This window comes from Oratosquilla oratoria, chromosome 9, assembly GCF_046742065.1.
Source record: "Oratosquilla oratoria isolate Oo_2021 chromosome 9, ASM4674206v1, whole genome shotgun sequence".
Classification (NCBI taxonomy): Eukaryota; Metazoa; Arthropoda; class Malacostraca; order Stomatopoda; family Squillidae; genus Oratosquilla; species Oratosquilla oratoria.
In genome coordinates this window covers 29,850,214-29,870,213 of record NC_134785.1, presented here as the reverse complement: position 1 = coordinate 29,870,213, position 20,000 = coordinate 29,850,214, and the positions used below count along the sequence as shown (strand labels likewise).

General features: G+C 42.6%; 2 protein-coding genes across 3 annotated transcripts in view; one reads left to right on the top strand and one right to left on the bottom strand.

The window, feature by feature from the left end:
* Plod (procollagen lysyl hydroxylase) overlaps positions 1 to 20,000 on the top strand; it is a 550,148-nt gene that overhangs the window by 199,486 nt on the left and 330,662 nt on the right. The gene's annotated exons all lie outside the window — the stretch shown is intronic.
* The window catches only part of LOC143028298 (immunoglobulin domain-containing protein oig-4-like), a 120,539-nt gene that overhangs the window by 3,209 nt on the left and 97,330 nt on the right, over positions 1 to 20,000 (bottom strand). For both annotated transcript variants that reach the window (XM_076190173.1, XM_076190174.1), the window contains exons 2-4: positions 18,228 to 18,506; positions 17,360 to 17,509; positions 1 to 5,873 (exon numbers count right to left, since the gene is read on the bottom strand). The exon at positions 1 to 5,873 is cut by the window's left edge and continues 3,209 nt beyond it. In XM_076190173.1, coding sequence (XP_076046288.1) covers positions 5,715 to 5,873; positions 17,360 to 17,509; positions 18,228 to 18,464 — 546 coding nt within the window. In that variant the 5' untranslated portion in view covers positions 18,465 to 18,506 and the 3' untranslated portion in view covers positions 1 to 5,714. The remainder of the gene's footprint in view (positions 5,874 to 17,359; positions 17,510 to 18,227; positions 18,507 to 20,000) is intronic.

Genomic DNA, 20,000 nt, shown 5'->3' with positions numbered 1-20,000 from the left:
ATATATATATATATATATATATATATATGTGTGTGTGTGTGTGTGTGTGTGTGTGTGTGTGTGTGTGTGTGTGTATACGCACATACACACACACACACACACACACACACATATATATATATATATATATATATATATATATATATGTATATATATATATATATACATATACATATATACAGATAATCATTATTATTTTTGCCTACATTCATATAGACTTGAATATTGTGCGCATAGGTCAGGGTTGGTTACCTGCAGACAATCTTCACAAGAGACAGGGTATATCGATTACAAAATATATAAGATGCGACTGATAGGTGAGCATCGATAGTCTAGTGACTGAAGTACGAGATATAGCGCGAGGAGAATGGATTATAGTCTACAGGTCTACTTCTACATCGTGTCTGGCAGAACTTCGTTGGGCAACAGAAGTGCTGTTGGTGTTCGGGGGTGGGGTTCGCAGTCTGCTGACGACTCATTGGTTGGTGAGGTCGATCAGAACAAGGTTCTAGGCCAGCGGTTCTCATACCATTGTAACAGGCCATAGTATGCCATCAGTCTAGACTGTACTCGGGTTTAAAGTGGCCTAGGATAGAATATACCCCGGTTATTTTATGCCCTAGGACAAATCATACCCCTGGGTACGAATTGTCCTTGGTCATAATATACCCCTCTTGGCCAGAATATATCCCTCATGTGCAAAGAAGTTTTTATTGTATTTACGCAGGAATTACTTAATTGTTCGACAAATTATTGGAGTTTCAGCTGTGTCATGTAAGTGAGAAAGCTAACTGACTTAAATCGTAAGAGGTAACCATAACTGAATATAGTGCAGCATTAGATTTTGAACACTGAAGTCTTATGACAAATGTTTTATCTGTTAGCAAGTGAACACATTGTGTACATTGATGTCCTATAACCAACGTTTTATCAGTTTGTAAATATTAGTGAGTGAATACACTCTGTAAATACAATCAAGATCTCTGTACACGAGAGGTATATTCTGGCGTAGTGGGCCATAGTCTGGTATAGGCTGATTTATACTCCAGGTGTAGTTTAGCCTAAGGCAGTTTATCCCACGTGGTATACTCTTGCCTATTCCAAACAATACCTGGGTTTAAACTGCGTATGGGTTGATTTCGGCTGTTACGCCGATTCTTAACGCGTGCCACGTTTATTCAGTTCTATTTCTTAACCCCTAAAGGGTTTCGAGACCAAAAGGGACTAAAATCGTGTGACGACACCCACAATAATGACACGAAAGGTCGTCATCAGTTCCAAGGGGCGAAGTGATTTCCGGCTTGTGTGCCCACAGGACCCAAGGCTTATGGAACGCTGCTGGTTACCCAACATCTGGCTTCCACCAACTCCCAAATAATTTTTCCTTGTTGGCCTCATTACTTTGCTTAGGTTGAGAACCACTGTTCTAGATCCACAAACAAATCTTAATCCACAAAATGGCGTCTTTAAAGTATAGGCAACCCAATTTTTGGGACGGTAATTTGTAGTGAATTTCTGGTAGCTTAATCTTTTGGGGGAAGAAAAACGTGAGGACACTTGACACTCCCGGCTACTTTCTCTAAAAATGAAAATTGAAATATGAAATCCCATTACTTTTAAGAACAGTTACGTGGGGCCGTTCTTGTTTGTGAATGCAGTCCCAGTTTTCCCCCCTTGTGGAAGGTCATTTTAAACCACTCATTGTCTCGGCAGGAGGAGGAAGAGAAGGAGGAGGAGGAGGAGAGGACACTTGTGATCCTCGGATGGGTGTGGCCTGCAGCGGGTGGTGGTGGCTTGGGAGGAGAGAGAGAGAGAGAGAGAGAGAGAACGATGGCGGCTGAACTTCCGGGAAGGGAAATGGAACTCTTGTGCAGCTGCTTCGAGAGTTCTTAATTTGAGGACTACGACCCATTGAGAATAATGGTTGAATCCACATTGTGTGTCCACGGTGCAGCTCCCTATAGGAAGCAGTAATATTATTCTAAGCTGTAACCGCGCTACAGCAAGAGAGAGTTGGGGATCACCGACTGGCTGACAGGCTGGCTGGGTCCCAGGTGGCGCTGCAGCTGGTGCCACTCCCAGTGGGCAGACAGACAGGCAGGCACTGCCGCCGCATCGACAGATTTCTTTGCAGCTCAAGGAAGGGGTCACCTCGGAGTCAAGTCCCAGCAGTTGGGTGACCGAAAGGCGGCGGTGGAGACTTGTGTTTCGCTGCCAGTAATCGACCCACGTCTGTATCCTCGAGGACTCTATCGCGATGGATGGCAACTACAAGACCTGCAGAGAAACATCTGCCGGTACGAACGGCTGATACAGCAGCAGCGACTGAGCCTACATGAGGCACGCTGGTGCAGCGCGAAAGTACTGTTTTCAGTAACACTGTAACATACGCTACGAATCTTTCTGTCCCGGCTGACGCCAGGCAGTTTTATTCAGCCGAGGGGCTGGACTTGGGGCCAAACTTGGTGGGCAATCGAGACCCTTCTTTCGAAGTGTCGAGCCCTCGTCTGAATAAAGTCCTCTAGAGAAGAAGTGTAGAAACGTGCGCCACCGTATTGAACAAGGTCTGACATCTGCCAATCCTTTGTATTAACTGCCCTATATATATGTACGTGTGTGTGTATGTGTGCGTGTGTGTTTGTTTGTGTGTGTGTGTGTGTGTGTGTGTGTGTGTGTGTGTGTGTGTGTGCTTCGTGTTCATGAAAAAATAGAGCAGGTTCTCTTGAATCGGTGTGCAATTGAAAGCGACAGCATTCTGAGTTAATCTTCTTTGTGTTTTCCAAATTTCTAAAGATAATTCTGCCATCTGGAGGATGGCATACAAAATTCACATTCGCCAACTCAGCCACCAGCTCAGCGGCTCGCTGCCTGCTAAGGAGCCTTAGTTGCATCATTAGCAACAGATGCTCCCGGTGCTGCAGAAGAAGTAATTCGTCAGATACGGTCTCTGCCGGCACCTTGTTCAGGGCGAGTGGAGGAAGAGGAGAAGGAGGAGGAGGTGGTGGTGTGAAAGAGGAGGAGGCTAGGGATGGGTAATGAAGACGGCAGATTGGTCGTAGGGATTAGGAAAGAGGAAGTGTGTGTGTGTGTGTGTGTGTGTGTGTGTGTGTGTGTGTGTATGTGTTTTATGGAGGGGAAGAAGGGGGGGGGGAATAGATGGAAGTGTTGCGGGATGATTAAGGATAGTGGAAGTGGTAGTGGATGTGGTGGAGTTAGGTGGAAGTGTGAGAAGACTCCAAGAAGAGGTACATGTTTAGGAGGGGCTCTTAGAGGTCAGGGGAACGGAGGGGGCGGGGGTATTGGAGGTAGTAGAGATGTTTTGTTGGAGTCTGTAGGGAGATTCTGTTGGCGTTGACAGGTATAGTGTGTTGGAGATCATAAAGAGATGTGGAGGAACTGAGAAGCAAGAACCTTCTCCCTCTTCGGTGAAGGACCATATTCACCGTCCACTCGGTCACTTGACGTTTGTTGCGCAAGTTGACGTTTGCTGTGGATGATATTCCCTTAACCTATGTCTAACTCAGTAATAAAACTTCCTTATCATTAAGATTAATCATATATGTGTATAAGGTGGTACGGATTGAACCACAGTGAGGGCAGGGGCGCACCACAAGATGTCCCCGAAAGTGTGGCTGGGCTGAGACTGAACGTCTCTTGGGTGGACATTACCTCGAGGTACAAGACCCGCCTCCCGTGACCGGAAGAAGCAGCTGACCCTCCACTCCCTGCCTGGCCTTCCGTCACGGGAATGTTTCCCAGGCGAAAGGAGTAAGGGGGTGGGGCTTGTGCGTCAAGTTAATTTGTACCGAGTATAACTGGATTTAGCTTTAAAGAAATACTACACTGCTTCTCCACCATGGTGGACTAGAGGGCTTAACTAGGCCGATGGAGAGCAGAAGGTTAGACTATTTAGAGAATGCATTGTTGAACCGGTCTGAAACAGTAGAGTTAGAGAGAGAGAGAGAGAGAGAGAGAGAGAGAGAGAGAGAGAGAGAGAGAGAGAGAGAGAGAGAGAGAGAGAGAGAGGGTTTGGTTTGTATTGTTGCAGGTCGTAGCCGCGGAATGACGACTCGGCTCAAGCACTGCAAGCTTGGGCAGGTGAATACTATCGTGGGAACGACTTAGGCTGACCTAAGTTGACTTGGTGTGGTATGCACGAATGGCTTTCCAGAGTCTTCTAAGCAGTGGTGATGGTGTTGACTTTAGCTAAGTGCCCTGCGTGGTGGTGTGGAGAGTACCAATAATGCTCTACTCTACCTATCCAAGAGGACTGGACCTCCTACTTGACACTTGTGTTTTCCTCAGCAAGGTACCTTTCGAGGACTCGGGTTATCCTACGAGGACGTCTCGTCAGCGGAGGGAGGACTGCACAACTGCTACTGCAGAATTTTGAGTACTTGGTTTTGCTCTCAGAGGGCGTGGGTGGCGGCGGAGAGCCATCTTGACTTGCACGAAAGTTGGTCTTGTCTGTCCAGTTGGGGCGGATTGAAAAAGAGATAGAAGTAGAAGAGTAATGAAAAGGAGAAGAATGACGAGAAGAAAACGTGGGAGGAGAAGGAAGACGAGGCGGAAAGCAAAGAGGGGGTAAGCTATAGAGAAAAAAAAAATTAATGAGTGAGGGAAAGGAAAAGAGAGAGAGGAAGAGAGAAGTGGGCAGGGTTTGATTCCTCTATCGTCAGGCGACTTGACGTCATCAGCTGACTGACCTCTTTCGCTCCTGGAATCGGACAGCGACGGAAACTGAATTTTGGGGTGAAGGAGGAGGGTATTGTTAGTACTGGGAGTGGGGGACGAGTTAACCATTGCCCTCTGGAGCAGAGTTGCACGCTAACTTGCAAGTCTCGGTCTTATTCTCCTTCGCGCCGACAGAACGCCAGCGGAGTTATCCTGTTGTGCACCATCATTTACGTGTACCAGGACTTAAGTCCACACCAATTATTACGTGTGGAACAGTTACCAAGTACACACCAAGTATATGGGTGCGAGTGCCACACACCAGTTGTGACGTGCGCCGCAAGAACCACGTATCACGTGCGTGACAAGTACCAAGTACATACCAAGTATTACGTGCGCGACAAGTATTGTATATAGGTTGGTGGGGGCGATGGTGTTCGCCGTGTGCCTGTGAACGCGCGTGTAACTGTTCTATACGTGTGCTTGCGTGCGTGTGTTTTTACGTGCGTTCAGTTATACAATTGTGCGTGCCTTGCGTGTATTTCATGTGCTTAAATTGTTTTTGTTCGTGTGTGTGTGTGTGTGTGTGTGTGTTTTAAATGTGTCTCTTGTGCGACCCGCAAGATCACAGCTCCTTAGGGTTCTTCGCAAAACCCTCGAGGGAAAAATCGAAGACGCTTCGTAGCCACTGAAGGACAAGACGGACGGGGTAGGGTGAGGTAAATGGATAGCAGGGGGGATGTGGAGGAGGAAGAGGAAGAGAGGGAGGCAGGTGGCGATGGACAGTGAATGGGAGAGGGAGGTGTAGGGTGTCTTGAGATGACCTGAAGGACAACGCCCCAAGCGCTTCTTTCCGGATCACCTACGTGCTTGCCCTGTGCAGGGCTGGGAGTCGCGTTTCGGTGGTGCGTGTCAGCCGGATGGGATGGGCCGGGTCATCATCCAGTGTGACAACCTAACAAGGAGTGAAATTAAGACGCTAAAGAATAAGACGCTGGTAACGGTGGCACTCGAGGCCTGGCCTCTGGGATGTCTGGTCCTCAGTCGAAGAAGATGAGGTAGTCGGTCCTAAACCCTTTGGTATCGACGGCGTATTTGTTGTTGGCTTGACACTCGTAGTAACCTGCGTCCATCTGTGTTGCCGGGTCGATCTCCATCTTGCTCTTGATTATCTTCTCCCCCTCGAACCACTCGTGCACCTGCAAGGGACAGAAACAGAGTGAGTGAACGAGTCTTCCTTCACCGCCAAATGAATAAAATTTTGGTTTGGGGCTGCGAGTGGAATGCGTGGAGAGTTTGCATGACTGGAATGAGAGAAGAAAGAGAAGGTTCAGGGTCGGGAGTAGAATGCATGGAGAGTTTGCATGACACAAACGAGAAAAGAAAGAATAGGTTTGGGGCTGAGTGGAATGCATAGAGGGCTTGCATGACAAAGACGAGAAAAGAAAGAGTAGGCTTGGGGGTGAGTAGAATGCATGGAGAGTTTGCATGACACAAACGAGAAAAGAAAGAGTAGGTTTGGGGCTTAGTGGACTGCATAGAGGGTGTGCATGACAAAGACGAGAAATGAAATACTGGGTAGGGAACCGGAAGGGAATGCATGGGGAGTTTGCATAACAGGGTAGAGAATAGAAGGAGTGAATCGGAGATCAGTTTGAAATGCATTGGAAGTATGCAAGGTAGAATGGATTAAAAGAAATGAGTAGGTAGAGGAGAAGAGTAGAATACATTGGAAGTTTGCATTACAGAATGGGAGAGTAGAGGACCAGAGTTGAATTCATGGGAAAGTGTGCATGACAAGAGTGGACCGAAGTCCAGAGTGGGATGTGTGGTAAGTTTGCATGACAAGAGTTGAGAAAAGGAGTGAGTGGGAGCCAGAATGGAGAGTTTGCTTTACAGAATGGACCGTTGATTGGTCCTGCAATGGCGTGGTGCCCCACTGAGTTGGAAATCATTGTAAATATAACGACGGGTACACTTGATAACACAAGTTTATCGACATTTTGCGAATTGGGTTTCTTGTAACAAACTACGTAAAATAGAAATAAAAAAGGGAAGAAAAAGAATCCTTTCGCAGTGATTACGTTACTAAGGAAGAAACTGTTTCTCGTTTCTATACGTGACTGAAACTGTAACGGTTCATTCTCCTGTGAAATGTCGATGGACTTTTTTTTTCTCAGTATGCGCTTCTTTCTCTATTTAAAGTTGGAAATGGAATTGGAACTGCCGGGCGCTTTTTCAATTACATTTTAATACCAGAAATAGACGAAAATGAGAAGAGTGTATTCACCTTGGTCTTTTGGATCACGTGTTGGACTCGTGATCGACAGCTATTTCCCTCCCGAAAGAGAGCTCAGAGCTCGTATGACCGATCTATGGGTAATGCTATGACCTTTCACACACACACACACCCAACTCCCCGCCCACGAGAGTCAGAGTAACGACCCGAAGCACAGCGATACCGAAATAATTTCGGCCCTGGGCAGGATTCGAACTGGGTACTGCGAGCACCACCGTACTTCCCAACCAGCACTCTATCAACCACGCCACCGAGTGAGTGTGTGTGTGTGTGTGTGTGTGTGTGTGTGTGTGTGTGTGTGTGTGTGTGTGTGTGCGTGTATGTGTGTGTGTGTGTGTGTGTGTGTGTGTGTGTGTGTGTAACATCACAGCGATACCCATAGATCGAGTTATAATGAGTTGTGAGCTCTTATCCGGGAGGGTAATAGCTGTCGATCAATACTTCCGACATGTGATCCAAGACTGGTGAATTACGCACACACACACACACACACACACACACACACACACACACACACACACACACACACACACACACACACACACACACACACACACACACACACACCACAATTTATTAAGGCACATGACTGTATGTCACACAGTGTTTTAAATACATGGAGCTCTCCCCTCGAACCTTGCGCAATAGTTTATATAATCTTATTAATTTTCGCTCGAAGTAATTTTGATGGTTAATGAGGACCTACTCAATATGCATCACTTGCTTCTGTCCTCTCCCTTCCCGTTCAGTCCACCTCCCTTAGCAACCCCCTTCATGTTTTCATCGAATTCATTGCCACCGGCGATTTTATTCTTCAGGGGTGGAGAGGGAATCAGGACAGCAACACGGCATAACGTAACAGCTTGCAGGTGTAGTGGTTAGAGCCGTAGACTTTAATATGTGAGGTCCTGAGTGAACGCCATGCTTCCGGAGTAGAAAGCTTTCAGTGATACAAACTATTACTGGTCCCTTAATCAAGGGTATAGTTTGCGTGTGTGAGTATATGTGTGCGTTATTCACCTTGGTCTTGGATCACGTGTTGGACTCGTGATCAACAGATATTTCCCTCCGGGAAGAGAGCTCAGAGTGTGTGTGTGTGTGTGTTTGTGTGTGTGTGTGTGTGTGTGTGTGTGTGCAAGGTCAAAACATCACTCTTAGAACGGGCTATATAAACCTTCATCACGAGTCCAGCACGTCATTTATGGCCACTGGTGAATCATACATGTATATAAGTATGCATACGGTGTGATCAAATCGTCTATTAGTCTGAACGAAATTTATAAAGTATGTCAATGTGTTCCAGGTTGGAAAAAAAAATCATACATGCCCGTGTGCATGTGGATATATATATATATATATATATATATATATATGTATATGTATATATGTGTGTATATATATATATATATATATATATATATATATATATATATATATATATATATATATATATATATATATATATATATGAAAGTGGAAAAAGAAGTCACGGGTCTAGTTCCGAGTTTCTGAGTTTATTTCTGACCGGTTTCGCTCTATGCTGCTTCAGAGGAAGTGAAGCCACATTCCTCTGAAGAAGCATAGAGCGAAACCGGTCAGAAATAAACTCAGAAACTCGGAACTAGACCCGTGACTTCTTTTTCCACCTTCATCAAATTGCCACAATGTCCCAGCATATATATGTGTATATATATATTTATATATATATATATATATATATATATATATGCACACATACACACATATATATAATCATCCCGGCTGAGGCTGGGATCGATCACAGGCCTGGCGTAGTGCCAGACGACCGCTCTACCGATAACGCTATTGAGGCTTTAAAAACGTTCAACCTGATCTCTTTATCAGTAGCCATGAGTGAAGGTAGACTGCTGACCGCCGTCATTAAACTTCTATTCACGAAGCTCCCGAGCCCGCTCGCTACGAACAGTAGAGTTGGACCGAAACCTTTAATCGCTTCGCCCTTGTAACTAACTCGGAGTAAATCACTCGTCACGGTGAAATCGTACAGATAATCATCCCGGCTGTCGCTAGGATCGATCCCTGTCCAGTTGTAGTGCCGGACGACCACTCTACCGATAATGCTATTGACGCTTTAGTAGAAAAGAAGGTTAATGACGACAGTTACCAGTCTACCTACATATATACACATATATGTGTGTATATGTGTATATATATATATATATATATATATATATATATATTTAGATAATCTAACTATTGAACGAGGAACAGGTGCAGGTATTACAGATGGACTGATGAAATGGCTTGAAATTTATATTGAATATGAGATAAAGGTAGTGGGAGATGGCAGGACGGCAACTAATACTGGCTACAAGAAGAGAGCCATAAGAGGGTTGGACTGTCAATTACATCGTCCTTTACAGTGGATCATCTGCAGCTTGCATCTAAATGAGCTTCTTTTGAGGCACCTGTGCAGGAAATATATTGGTCCAACAGAAAGTGGAACTCAATGGAAAGGATCACTTGGTAAAGCCTTATCCACCTGTGAAACTCTACCAAATGGCTCTCAGTGTATGGCTAAAGGAGCTCCTCTTCCAGATGTAGATGTGAATAAGCTTAGTCGGGACCAAGCTTACCTGTACGGAATTATCAGGGCTATTAGAAGTGGCATAATTGACGATAATCTACATATGAAACCAGGGCCAATATCACATGCAAAATGGATCACCACTACCATCAGAATGATAATTTGTATGTCCTCACAGGTTTGTCGTTTGTTATTATGGACCCATCTGGTTTCACATCAAATTCTCTCCGAAATGCGCTGAAGGATCTAAATATCTCCTGGAACAGATAAATCCTCTGCAAATACTTCAGCCTGCCAGTCAAGCCATAGCATGGCAAACAATCCAAAGGAATTCCTACTGGGCCCATCCTGAGAACGTTGTTTTGGCAATGCTGGCAGAGGTTGGTCAGAAGAACGGGGAAATTAGGCATTGACAGAATCAAGAAGATCAGAGAAGTTACTGTGTATGAGGAAGAGATACGTGATTTCAGACCGCCAAAAATAGATAAGACTGCTAAGAACCTAACAGATCTACTTCCTTCTGAAGAGGAATGCAGGTTTGAGACACCACTTGCAATGCGGACCTGGAAATTATTGTCGACGAGACACTCTCTATTGACATTCCATGCCACTCTCAAGGTGCGAGGCGGTGTGTGCAAATGGCGACGGAAGCTTTTGGCGAAGTTTATGGCAAAAAACAAGAGATGGCTACATTCGTGCGGTATTAAAAATCCATGACTTCATGCCATCGTTTAAGACAAAGCACGATTTTAATGTATCAGTGGATAGATGGTATGTATCAGTTAGCTAATAAAAGTAGAACTCCTCACTTGTTTGTCATTATCCTTCAGTTTCAAATTAACTCTAATATATTTAGGAGCACTTATAACAACAAAAGAACAACTCTGATGGTGTATATATTTCTGGCTCGAGAAAGAAAATTAGATTTGAGCTCAAAAAAGGGGTGTTCCAAATATTTTTCTCTCTTTTTTTTACCTTTGAAATATGTGTACTCAAGTGTAAAAAGCTCGAAATGTGTATGTTGATTTGCTGAAATTTGTTTATCGATGCTACACCCTACTGTATACTGCTAGCAATCATCTACGGATGTGAGACTTGAAAACTGACGAAGGCGATGGAGACAAAACTAAGGAGTGCACAGAGGAGAATGGAGAGATCAATAGTGGAAATAACGCTGAAAGACCGAAAGAGAGTAAGTTGGATGAGAGAGGAGACTGGAGTGAAAGATATTATGGAGGCGGTGAAAGGGAGGAAGTGGAATCGAGCAGGTAAGTTAGCGCGAACGACTGATGAGCGATGGAGAAAGTGTGTCACTGAGTGGACATCGCGAGATGGGAAGCGTGCAAGGAGACCAGACAGAAGGTGGAGATACCAGGTAGAGAAGTTTGCAGGAGTGACGTGGCAGAGGTTGGCGCAGCCGTGTGAGCCGTGGAATGCTATGAAACGAGGCCTTTGTCCAGCAGTGGACTCAGGATGGCTGATTGACTGCTTGATTGATATGTATATATATATGTATGTGTATATATATATATATATATATATATATATATATCGTGAGCGAGATGCAGGGATGACCCGTCATCCAGGAGGTGTCAAGATACGAGGGAGGGAAGAGGGTGGAGGGGAGTGGAGTGTTATAGGGATGGAATGGGTTGGAGGGGTTTTTATGCCTTTGTTTTTTGGCTACCTCCCTTATAAGGAAGAAAAAAACCCTTTGGTATATTTATGTATGTGTATTTTATGGATATATATATATATATATATATATATATATTACATATATATGTATATATATATATATATGTATATATATGTATATATATATGTATATATATATATATATATATGTATATATATATATATATATATATATATATATATATATATATATATATATATATATATATATATATATATATATATGTACCCTGTCCCACCCATTCCACTCCTCACCACCACCTCCTCCACCCTCCCATCCCAGCTCCTCACAGCCGTCAGGCCACCCTTACATCCTGCCCACCGCTCCGTGTCAGAAGCAATGCAGCAAGACACAGCAGGATTTTTACATCAGCGTGAAATGAATTATGCAATTTCACCACAGGAAAAGAGAAAATTGTAGACAATAAGTACTTTCGTGTATTTACATCTTCAAAGACAGATACAAGTATGGTTGTATACATAAAAAAGAAGAAACACGGACATAGGAGGAAACAGCAAAGGGAAGGGAAGAATGTACAAAAGATTAATGTGGTACATGACTTTACTTTCCTCGCTTTGACCTGACTACATATGGTTCAATCTGGCGGATACTTTTTAATCACCTACGCGGTTAATAACTGGCCAAATTGGAAATGACCATAGATCAAGTTTACATTTCTATGATATGTGCCTGAGATTAAACTTGGTTCGATTACATTTCTCTCAGGCAAAATCCTTGACTTTACTACGATTGATGCCCTGGACCAATCAATTTGATGCTTGTTTAATGCTGTCTGTTGAAGTAAAGGATTGTTTCCTTGGCAGATCTCACACTATATATATGAGGGGGAATCCTTGTTTCTAAGATTTCAGTTTGTCCAATACAAAACTTGTTATAATCTTTGCAAGAATTTTATACATAAACCCGTTGTTGGTAGGCGGGCTGTTCTTGATGAGGGTTGTTTTGATGTAAATATTACTTTGGGATATAATTTCTTAAGGAGGTTTACAACACCAAGAAAATTTTCATTGAAAGGAAGAATAAATGCCCTAAGGCTATCGTGATTTCTTGTTCATCAATATATGCTCTGCATTTTTTTCTTCTTAGTGGTATTGTGACATTGGTTATGAATATGGAGGGGATGTTTTATATTTTTTTCCAATGTTCAGGATAGTTCTTGTTTCATCTAAAAAATCGGGTCTGAAATTCTGTAAGCTCTCAAGTACATGGAAATAAAGACAGTTCCTGTGACATTGATATAGCGATTAGAGTAATAGTGAACATATGAAAGAATGTTGGGTGGTTTTCTATAAACTTTTGTTTTTAATATTTCATTATATTTGATAACATCAAAGAAGGGCAGACTATGCTTTCTACCTTAAGAGTGAAAATGAAGGAGGGGACCAGTGAGTTTTTAAGGAGGAGTTTACTAATGGATAAGTGATGGGGCCAGAAACATAGAATATCGTCTACACATCTGAACCAAATAACTTCCTCTTTGATAGATGTTCATAAGTATGTCTCAAAATATTTCATGTAAATGTTCGCCAAGATAGGCGATAGTGGATTCCTCATCGCCATCCCGAACTTGTGTGTGTAAAACAAAAGAAGAATTATTTACACACAAACTTATTAAATCGACACAATTCTTGCAAGGATACCATCAGTACTTTTAGCCAAAATATTTGGAAGAAAGTTTAAAACATCTTGAACTGGAACATTAGGAAAGAGCCCTGTAACATCGAAACTAGCTAATCTGTAAGGACAGTCATTATTGAGAGATTTAATCTTGTGAACCAGGTCTCCATTATTCTGAATATAAAAAGTCAAATGGTAACTGTTACGTGAGAAAAATGTGAGACAAACCATTTAGAAAACTTATAACTCACAGGGCCTACTGAGCCTATAGTGAGCCGAATGGGCTGGTATGGCATATGAGTTTTAATGAACCCATATATGTATGATGTTCAAGGATTCTGTGGAGAATTTTTTTTTAACTAAGTCTTCTCTACATTTCAGTAATTTTCTTAGTTGTTTATGGAAGTTCTTATTTACAGCATCACCAAGATCTTTGTTAAGTTCACAATATGTATATTCATCTTGTAAGAGATCGTGTGCTTTTTATCATATTTACTTTTATCTATGATAGAAGTGTAAATCTGAGCTATGTACATTTCAAGTATGGTCAGTTCTTGACGAGTTGATCAAAAAGTATCCGTCAGATTGAACCATATGTAGTCAGATCTAAGCGAGGAAGGTTAAGTCATGCACTTCATTACTCTTGTACATTCCTCCCTTTCCCCCTGCCGTTTTTCCCTATGCCTGTGTATCTGACTTACTTTGTCTGAAGATGTAAATACACAAAAGTGCTTAGTGTCTACAAGTGGTGATATTGCATATATATATATATATATATGTATATATATATGTATATATATATATATATATATATATATATATATATATATATATATATATGTGTGTGTGTGTGTGTAGTCGTCGGTGAGCTCGTAGTCCGAGCAATGAAGTCCGATATCTCTCATATTTCACCTGGTGCACGGACATAGCTCATAAGACAAAAACTCACAAGACAAAAGCTCACACCCTTGAAGGAAACAACGTCAAAAGCTCTTAATTTTTGTATATTTTCTTTATTACATTGATTTTTTATATCATACCAAAACTCATACGTTTCATATTCTCTTTATCAAATTGCTTTTTATATAATACATACATAAATTAGAGATTAGAAATATTCACTCCAATCTGATGCAGTGACCTACAGCACTAAGGAAGTCCTCCATAGTTATCCAAACCATATATGTGTTACTAGAAGGAAGAACTCTTGTAGATGATATACAATCATTTTTAGTGAAGACACGCAACCGCAGTAGTATTTTCCATGCTTATAGGTGGCTAGTAGCTGGGCGTAGGTCTGTTGAGGACTTCCTTAGTGCTGTGGACCACTGCATCAAATTGGAATGAATATTTCCAATATCTTATTGTGTATTTGTTCAGTTTGATGTTTGTATATATGACATGAAAAAGTAATTTGATAAAGAAAATTTATGAAAAGTAATTTAATAAAGAAAAGAAAATTTTATTTTTTTGATGTTTTTTTCCATTGAGTGTGAGTTTTTGTCTTGTGAGCTTATGTCGTGTGAGCTTATGTCACAGAATCTCTCCACCTCCTTCCGCCTTGATATTTCTGTCTTGCATGGGTCACTAACCCCAGGCGTCCGTGGAACATCTTAGGGCAGATATTGCACCTAAAGGTAGTATCTAGTCTGGGTAGGATGAGGCGTTCTATTCTCACTTCTCTTTTCTTCAGCTTGGTTGATACGGTTCCTCACAAGTCTAAGTATTCTAGCTTTGATTTTCTCCCTCCAAGTCTTCCGGTCTAGGGCAACAGTTTCCCATGAATTGGTGTCGATTTTACATTGTTTTACTGTTGATTTAAGTTTATCTTTATATGTGCAAACAGGGTTTCCACGAGGCTTTGTTCCAGATGGGGCTCGTTATAGAGGAGAATCCTTGGTAGCCGATGTATCCATCCTGAGAACATGGCCGGTCCATCTTAAGCGGTGCCCAGCAATAGTTGCCAGTTCTACTTTTTCAAGTACTTGGTTGTTTGTAATTCTCTCTTTTCAATTTATATAAAGGATGGAGCATAATTTGCTTTGTTTGAAACGCTCAAGTTTTTTATGTCTTTGCAATAAAGGTTTCATGTTTCACTCCCATGGAATAAGGTGGAGATGACAATGACATGGTAAACCAGAAGTTTTGTTTGAAAGTTGAAGTCTCTGTTGTTGAAGACTCCGGTTCGTAGTTTTCCAAATGCGGCATATGGTACCTAGGTTGTATTGTCGATATCTCAGTCTGACTTCCTAACTGAAGATAGAATGCTTCCTAAGTTTGGGAACGAGTTGACAACTTCAAGTTGCTGATGATCGATAGAAAATTTTGGTTCTTCCATCATTTCTCCAGGAGAGGTTGGGCAAAGGCTTTTGTCTTGAGTATGTTAATTTTTAGTCCAAAGTTATGATATGCCTGAGCATATATATATATATATATATACATATATGTATGTATGTATATATGTATGTGAGTAACTAGGTAGCAGCTTTTCTTGAAGGCATATTCTATTGAATAAATCGGAAAGTTCTTTACTGATCAAGCCCTCTCTAAGGAGTTTTGGAAGTGTATGGAGGAGACCTCCGTAATTGCACTCATTGCGCATTATCAAGAATTATGGATTGACGATTTGTGTGTGCTTTATATATGTGAGGGGGTATGTGGTGAGGTCACTTGGGGAGGACATTCTGTGTGATCTAAGGTCCGTTGGCCTCTGAGTGGTAACCTGGTGTTCGTTTGTGAATAATCTCAATGTACGTTTTTCTCCTGTGTTCTGTTGGTTAATGTTGGGATGTTCTTCTCGTATTATGAGTGTTTCTGCTATGAATAAATTTCTTTTGTTTTGTTGGTGGTGTCTGATAATTTTAGACTCCACTATATCTTGTCGAGTGATATCTTTTTTGTGTACTGTTTTTACGTGTTGTTTGATAGACCCATTTTATAGATGCATAGTAAGTCTTCTTAAAAGTGTTTGAGTTGACGCTCCAATGTGTTTTACGTTATCTAGGAGCTCAGAGTCTTCTTGTTTGCACTTCAACTCGTAAATTACGTTGGATTGCTGTAAGGGTTGTGGTTTAGATGCTGTGTTATTGTGCATAAAGAGGTTTCTTTTTTTGTAGTAGATTATTAGTTTCATGCTATTTTTTGGATAAGGTCATGTTACGTTTTCTTGTGATATCCCATAATATTCTTTCATCAGTTTTGTGGGCTATGGACATTTGTTTCCAGTAGAAGAGTGTATGTTTGCTATTGTGTGGGTTTTTGTCCTGCTTTTCCATCGTTTTACTGATGAAGTGGTTAAGTTGTTGGTCGAACTCAGAATTTTGGTAACCCTTGTTCACGAGAGTTTGTTTGATACGATTAGTTTCTTGATGGAACGTTTGCCAATTTGAGGCTGTATTATAGGCACGATGGAGAAAAACACGAATTATTCCAGTTTTGTAGCGATCGAGGCATTCACTTGACGCATAAAGACATTTACCAAAGTCTGGGTTTCTTGTAGGTTGATGTGATGTAGGTTTCTGATCTACCGTCTACCGTGACGTCGAGGAAAAGCATTTTATTATTTATGCTTTCTTCATATGTGAATGTGAGTACCGAAGAAGACGACATTTACGTAGTAGTTATGGAAGCCTCAGAGTTATTGACATTGAAAGATGCATTTGAATCTTCTTCGGTACGAACATTCACATATGAATAAAGCATAAACAACAAAATGCTTTTCTTCAACGTCATGCCCAAACCATTTTGGACACATGCCACCACCTTTGTCAGCATGAAGGACCAAAAATATCCCTCCGCACGTAATGATGCTACGAGACGAGGCACGGAAAGTTTCATCTCCCGTGTCATCCGTTTCCAAAGCCCATCATCACCCTCGCGTCCATCCGTAGGTACAGCCCCCAAGGGCTGACACTCGCTCTCCAGATTACGCCTAAGGTATTTTCTCTATCAGCTTAATTATACTCACATCACGCACGGATAAGGAGACTTTCCGACCGTCGATTGAGTTTCTTCTAATCAGTGAATCAAGAACAGCTCTCCGCTCACACTTTCTGGGACCGTTAGTTCAACGTTTCTGCCGGTTGAGGCGGAGGCAAATGGTGCTACATACTGCGGTCGGTGTAAACGCGTAGAGGGGAGAGAGTTGATAAACAAACGTGTTTTGTAAAGACATCAGTGCATAGAAAATAAAATAGAAGAACACCGTCTGTAAGTACAAAGGACTGAAGGAATAAATGGTAGAGGCTCAAAAACCTCCACCCCTCCCCCAAGGAGATCATGACACTAGCCAGAAGAAAGGCACAAGAATCACTGGGCATAGAAAGTTATGGTAATACATGACACTGGGGTCTAACATTTGATCCTTGTGAAGCCTGGACAGTAGAGCCTAGAAGGAGCGATGGGGGACGAAGTGGGTAGTTGAGAGAGGGAGGGAAAGGCAGGGACACAGAGGTGATAGGGGTGCGGGGACGTTAACCCTTACCTGCAGGAAGTCGTGTGCATAGAGTTCAATCCCGTTCTTGAACCACATGATGTTGGGTCGAGGATGACCCTCCGCCGAGCACATAAAGACTATCTTCCTCCCAAGGATGTACTCAGACTCGAAGTGGGACCAGTTCGTGATTTTGGCGCCCTGCAAGAAGGGGACTTGTTTCGAGTTCTGTTCGTCGCAAAACGTAAACATACATAAAGTTGCCTCCTCCGGGGAGGGGAGGGGCGTGGCCTAACAGTGACGTCATGTCGACATTCGGGACATTTCTAACACAAGTGGACAGATATCGTCAACTTAGACTCTGATCTCACCAAATTGACTGATGGATTGATTGATTGATATCAGTGAGGCCTTCATCAACTAAAGACCCATTTTAACTCAAGATTGTCTTCTCAGATGAATAGAATCGTCTGGTCTTTGTCAGAACCAAAATAAGGCTAAGTTGTCGCGTTGGAGAGAATTGTGCTCATTTCCCTACTGGTATTGTAGTTCCGTCACTTTACTGTAAATATTTTGAGCTGTTAGTGGGTGCAGCTTGAAGCTTTCAGCATGCAAATGACCGATGTATATCTTATGATAAAAGAAAGAGTGAAGAGAGTAAAATGTAAATTGAAAAGAAATCTGGACAGTCTGTAGTTACATGGACAAAACATAAATTGACAGAGGAGATAGTTTAGTGTGTTCTGATCATGTGGTGAGAGCACACGTCAGGATGTCCTTCCCTCTACCTCTTTATAGAAAAGAGAGAGAGAGAGGGGGGGGGGCGGATAACTGATCAGTCGTTTTGTCCCTCCAATATATAAGTGTGATGAGAAAGCGCGCAATCATAGATGAGCACCCGTTCTCTGTTGATGCTTACGTTGGTATTGTCGTAGTAGGCGCGGCTAGCGGGGTCAATGGGGATGAAAATGGATTTGCTCCCAGATCCTTTACTACCGCCCTTCCTCCTCCGACCGCCGCCCTTACGGGCCTCCGCCACCTCGCCCAGGAGGAGGACCACTACCATCAGCACCACGAGCCACTTCTTGCTGACCAGGGGCGTCGACGTGGTGCCTCTCCCCGTTGAAGAGGACGTGGATGTGTGGAGCCGCACCATTTCCGCGGTGAACTCGCTGGGCGGGACTCCGTGGGGTGACAGCTGAAATCAGATGGTACTCTTTAAAAGCGACATTTAATGTACAATATGTACGTACGTATGTGTGTATGTATGGGCGTGTATATCTGTATATTTATGTGTATATATATATATATATATATACGTGAATACGTCTATCATTTTCCTAGTGATTTTCATGAGTTGAGGTTTTGCATAAATATATATATGTATATATATATATATGTATGCGTGTGTATACACATGTACACACACACACACACACACACACACACACACACACACACACACACACACACATATATATATATATATATATATATATGTATATATTGTTGTATCCCGCCACCACTACTACCACCACAACCTCTGTGTACATCAAAAATATCATAATCACATTCACCACAGCCTCTACCACCACTTCCACCAGCAATACCTACACTACCATTGCACTTATCAACATACCATTCGCCGCCATGGTCGCCACCGAGTCTAGAAGGAATAGTTACCCATCACCGTGTACCATCATTGTCACACATTTCCCTTTCCCTCAGCCCTCACCCCACCTCACCCCATCCCATGTCACCTCACTCCAACCCAATATTACCTCCACCTCTCATCTTCTACGATCAATTACCAGCATGACTGCTCTCCATTCCCAAATCACCACCCCATCTCACACCACCTTACCCCACACCACCACCACACTCACCCCACACCACCACCACCACCTCACCCCACACCCCGGGAGCCCACCTCACTCCATCCCTGCCGGTGAGTCTCGCCTAGGATCAGAGTCGCTTCATTATTCAGTGTTGGACGACGCTGCCATTGCTCTTGGGGTCATTATTGATGCCCTTTGAACAACGGCGCCAGACAGGGCATCAAAAATCCTCCTTTATTTAAGTTTTCCCATGCCTCTGAACATCGAACAGGAGGAGAAGGAGGAGACCACGCCCATAGGTAACGCTTCTACTCGAGGACTCGATTGCCTTTGATTGGTGCCTCTCTCTCATATATATGTATATATATATATATATATATATATATATATATATATATATATATATATATATATATAATGTATGTATATATATGTGTACACACACACGCACGCACACACACGCACACACACATACACACACACACACACACACACACACACACACACACACACACACACACATATATGTATATATATGTATATATATATCTGTATGTGTATGTGTGTGTGTGTGTGTGCGCGCGCGTGTGATTCACCATGGTCTTGGATCACGTGTTGGACTCGTGATCGACAGCTATTTCCCTCCTGGAAGAGAGCTCAGAACTCATGTGTGTATGTGATGTGTGTGTGTCTATATTATATGAGTGTGTGTGTGTGAATTTATGACATGGATTCAGAAGCTACGCTACCGGGACTCGAACTCTTGGCTGAGCTAACTCATTACCACAAAAAAGTGGCATTAAACCCTCAGCCACGGTGATCGTGCCAAAAGGAATTGACCAATTCTCCGACGA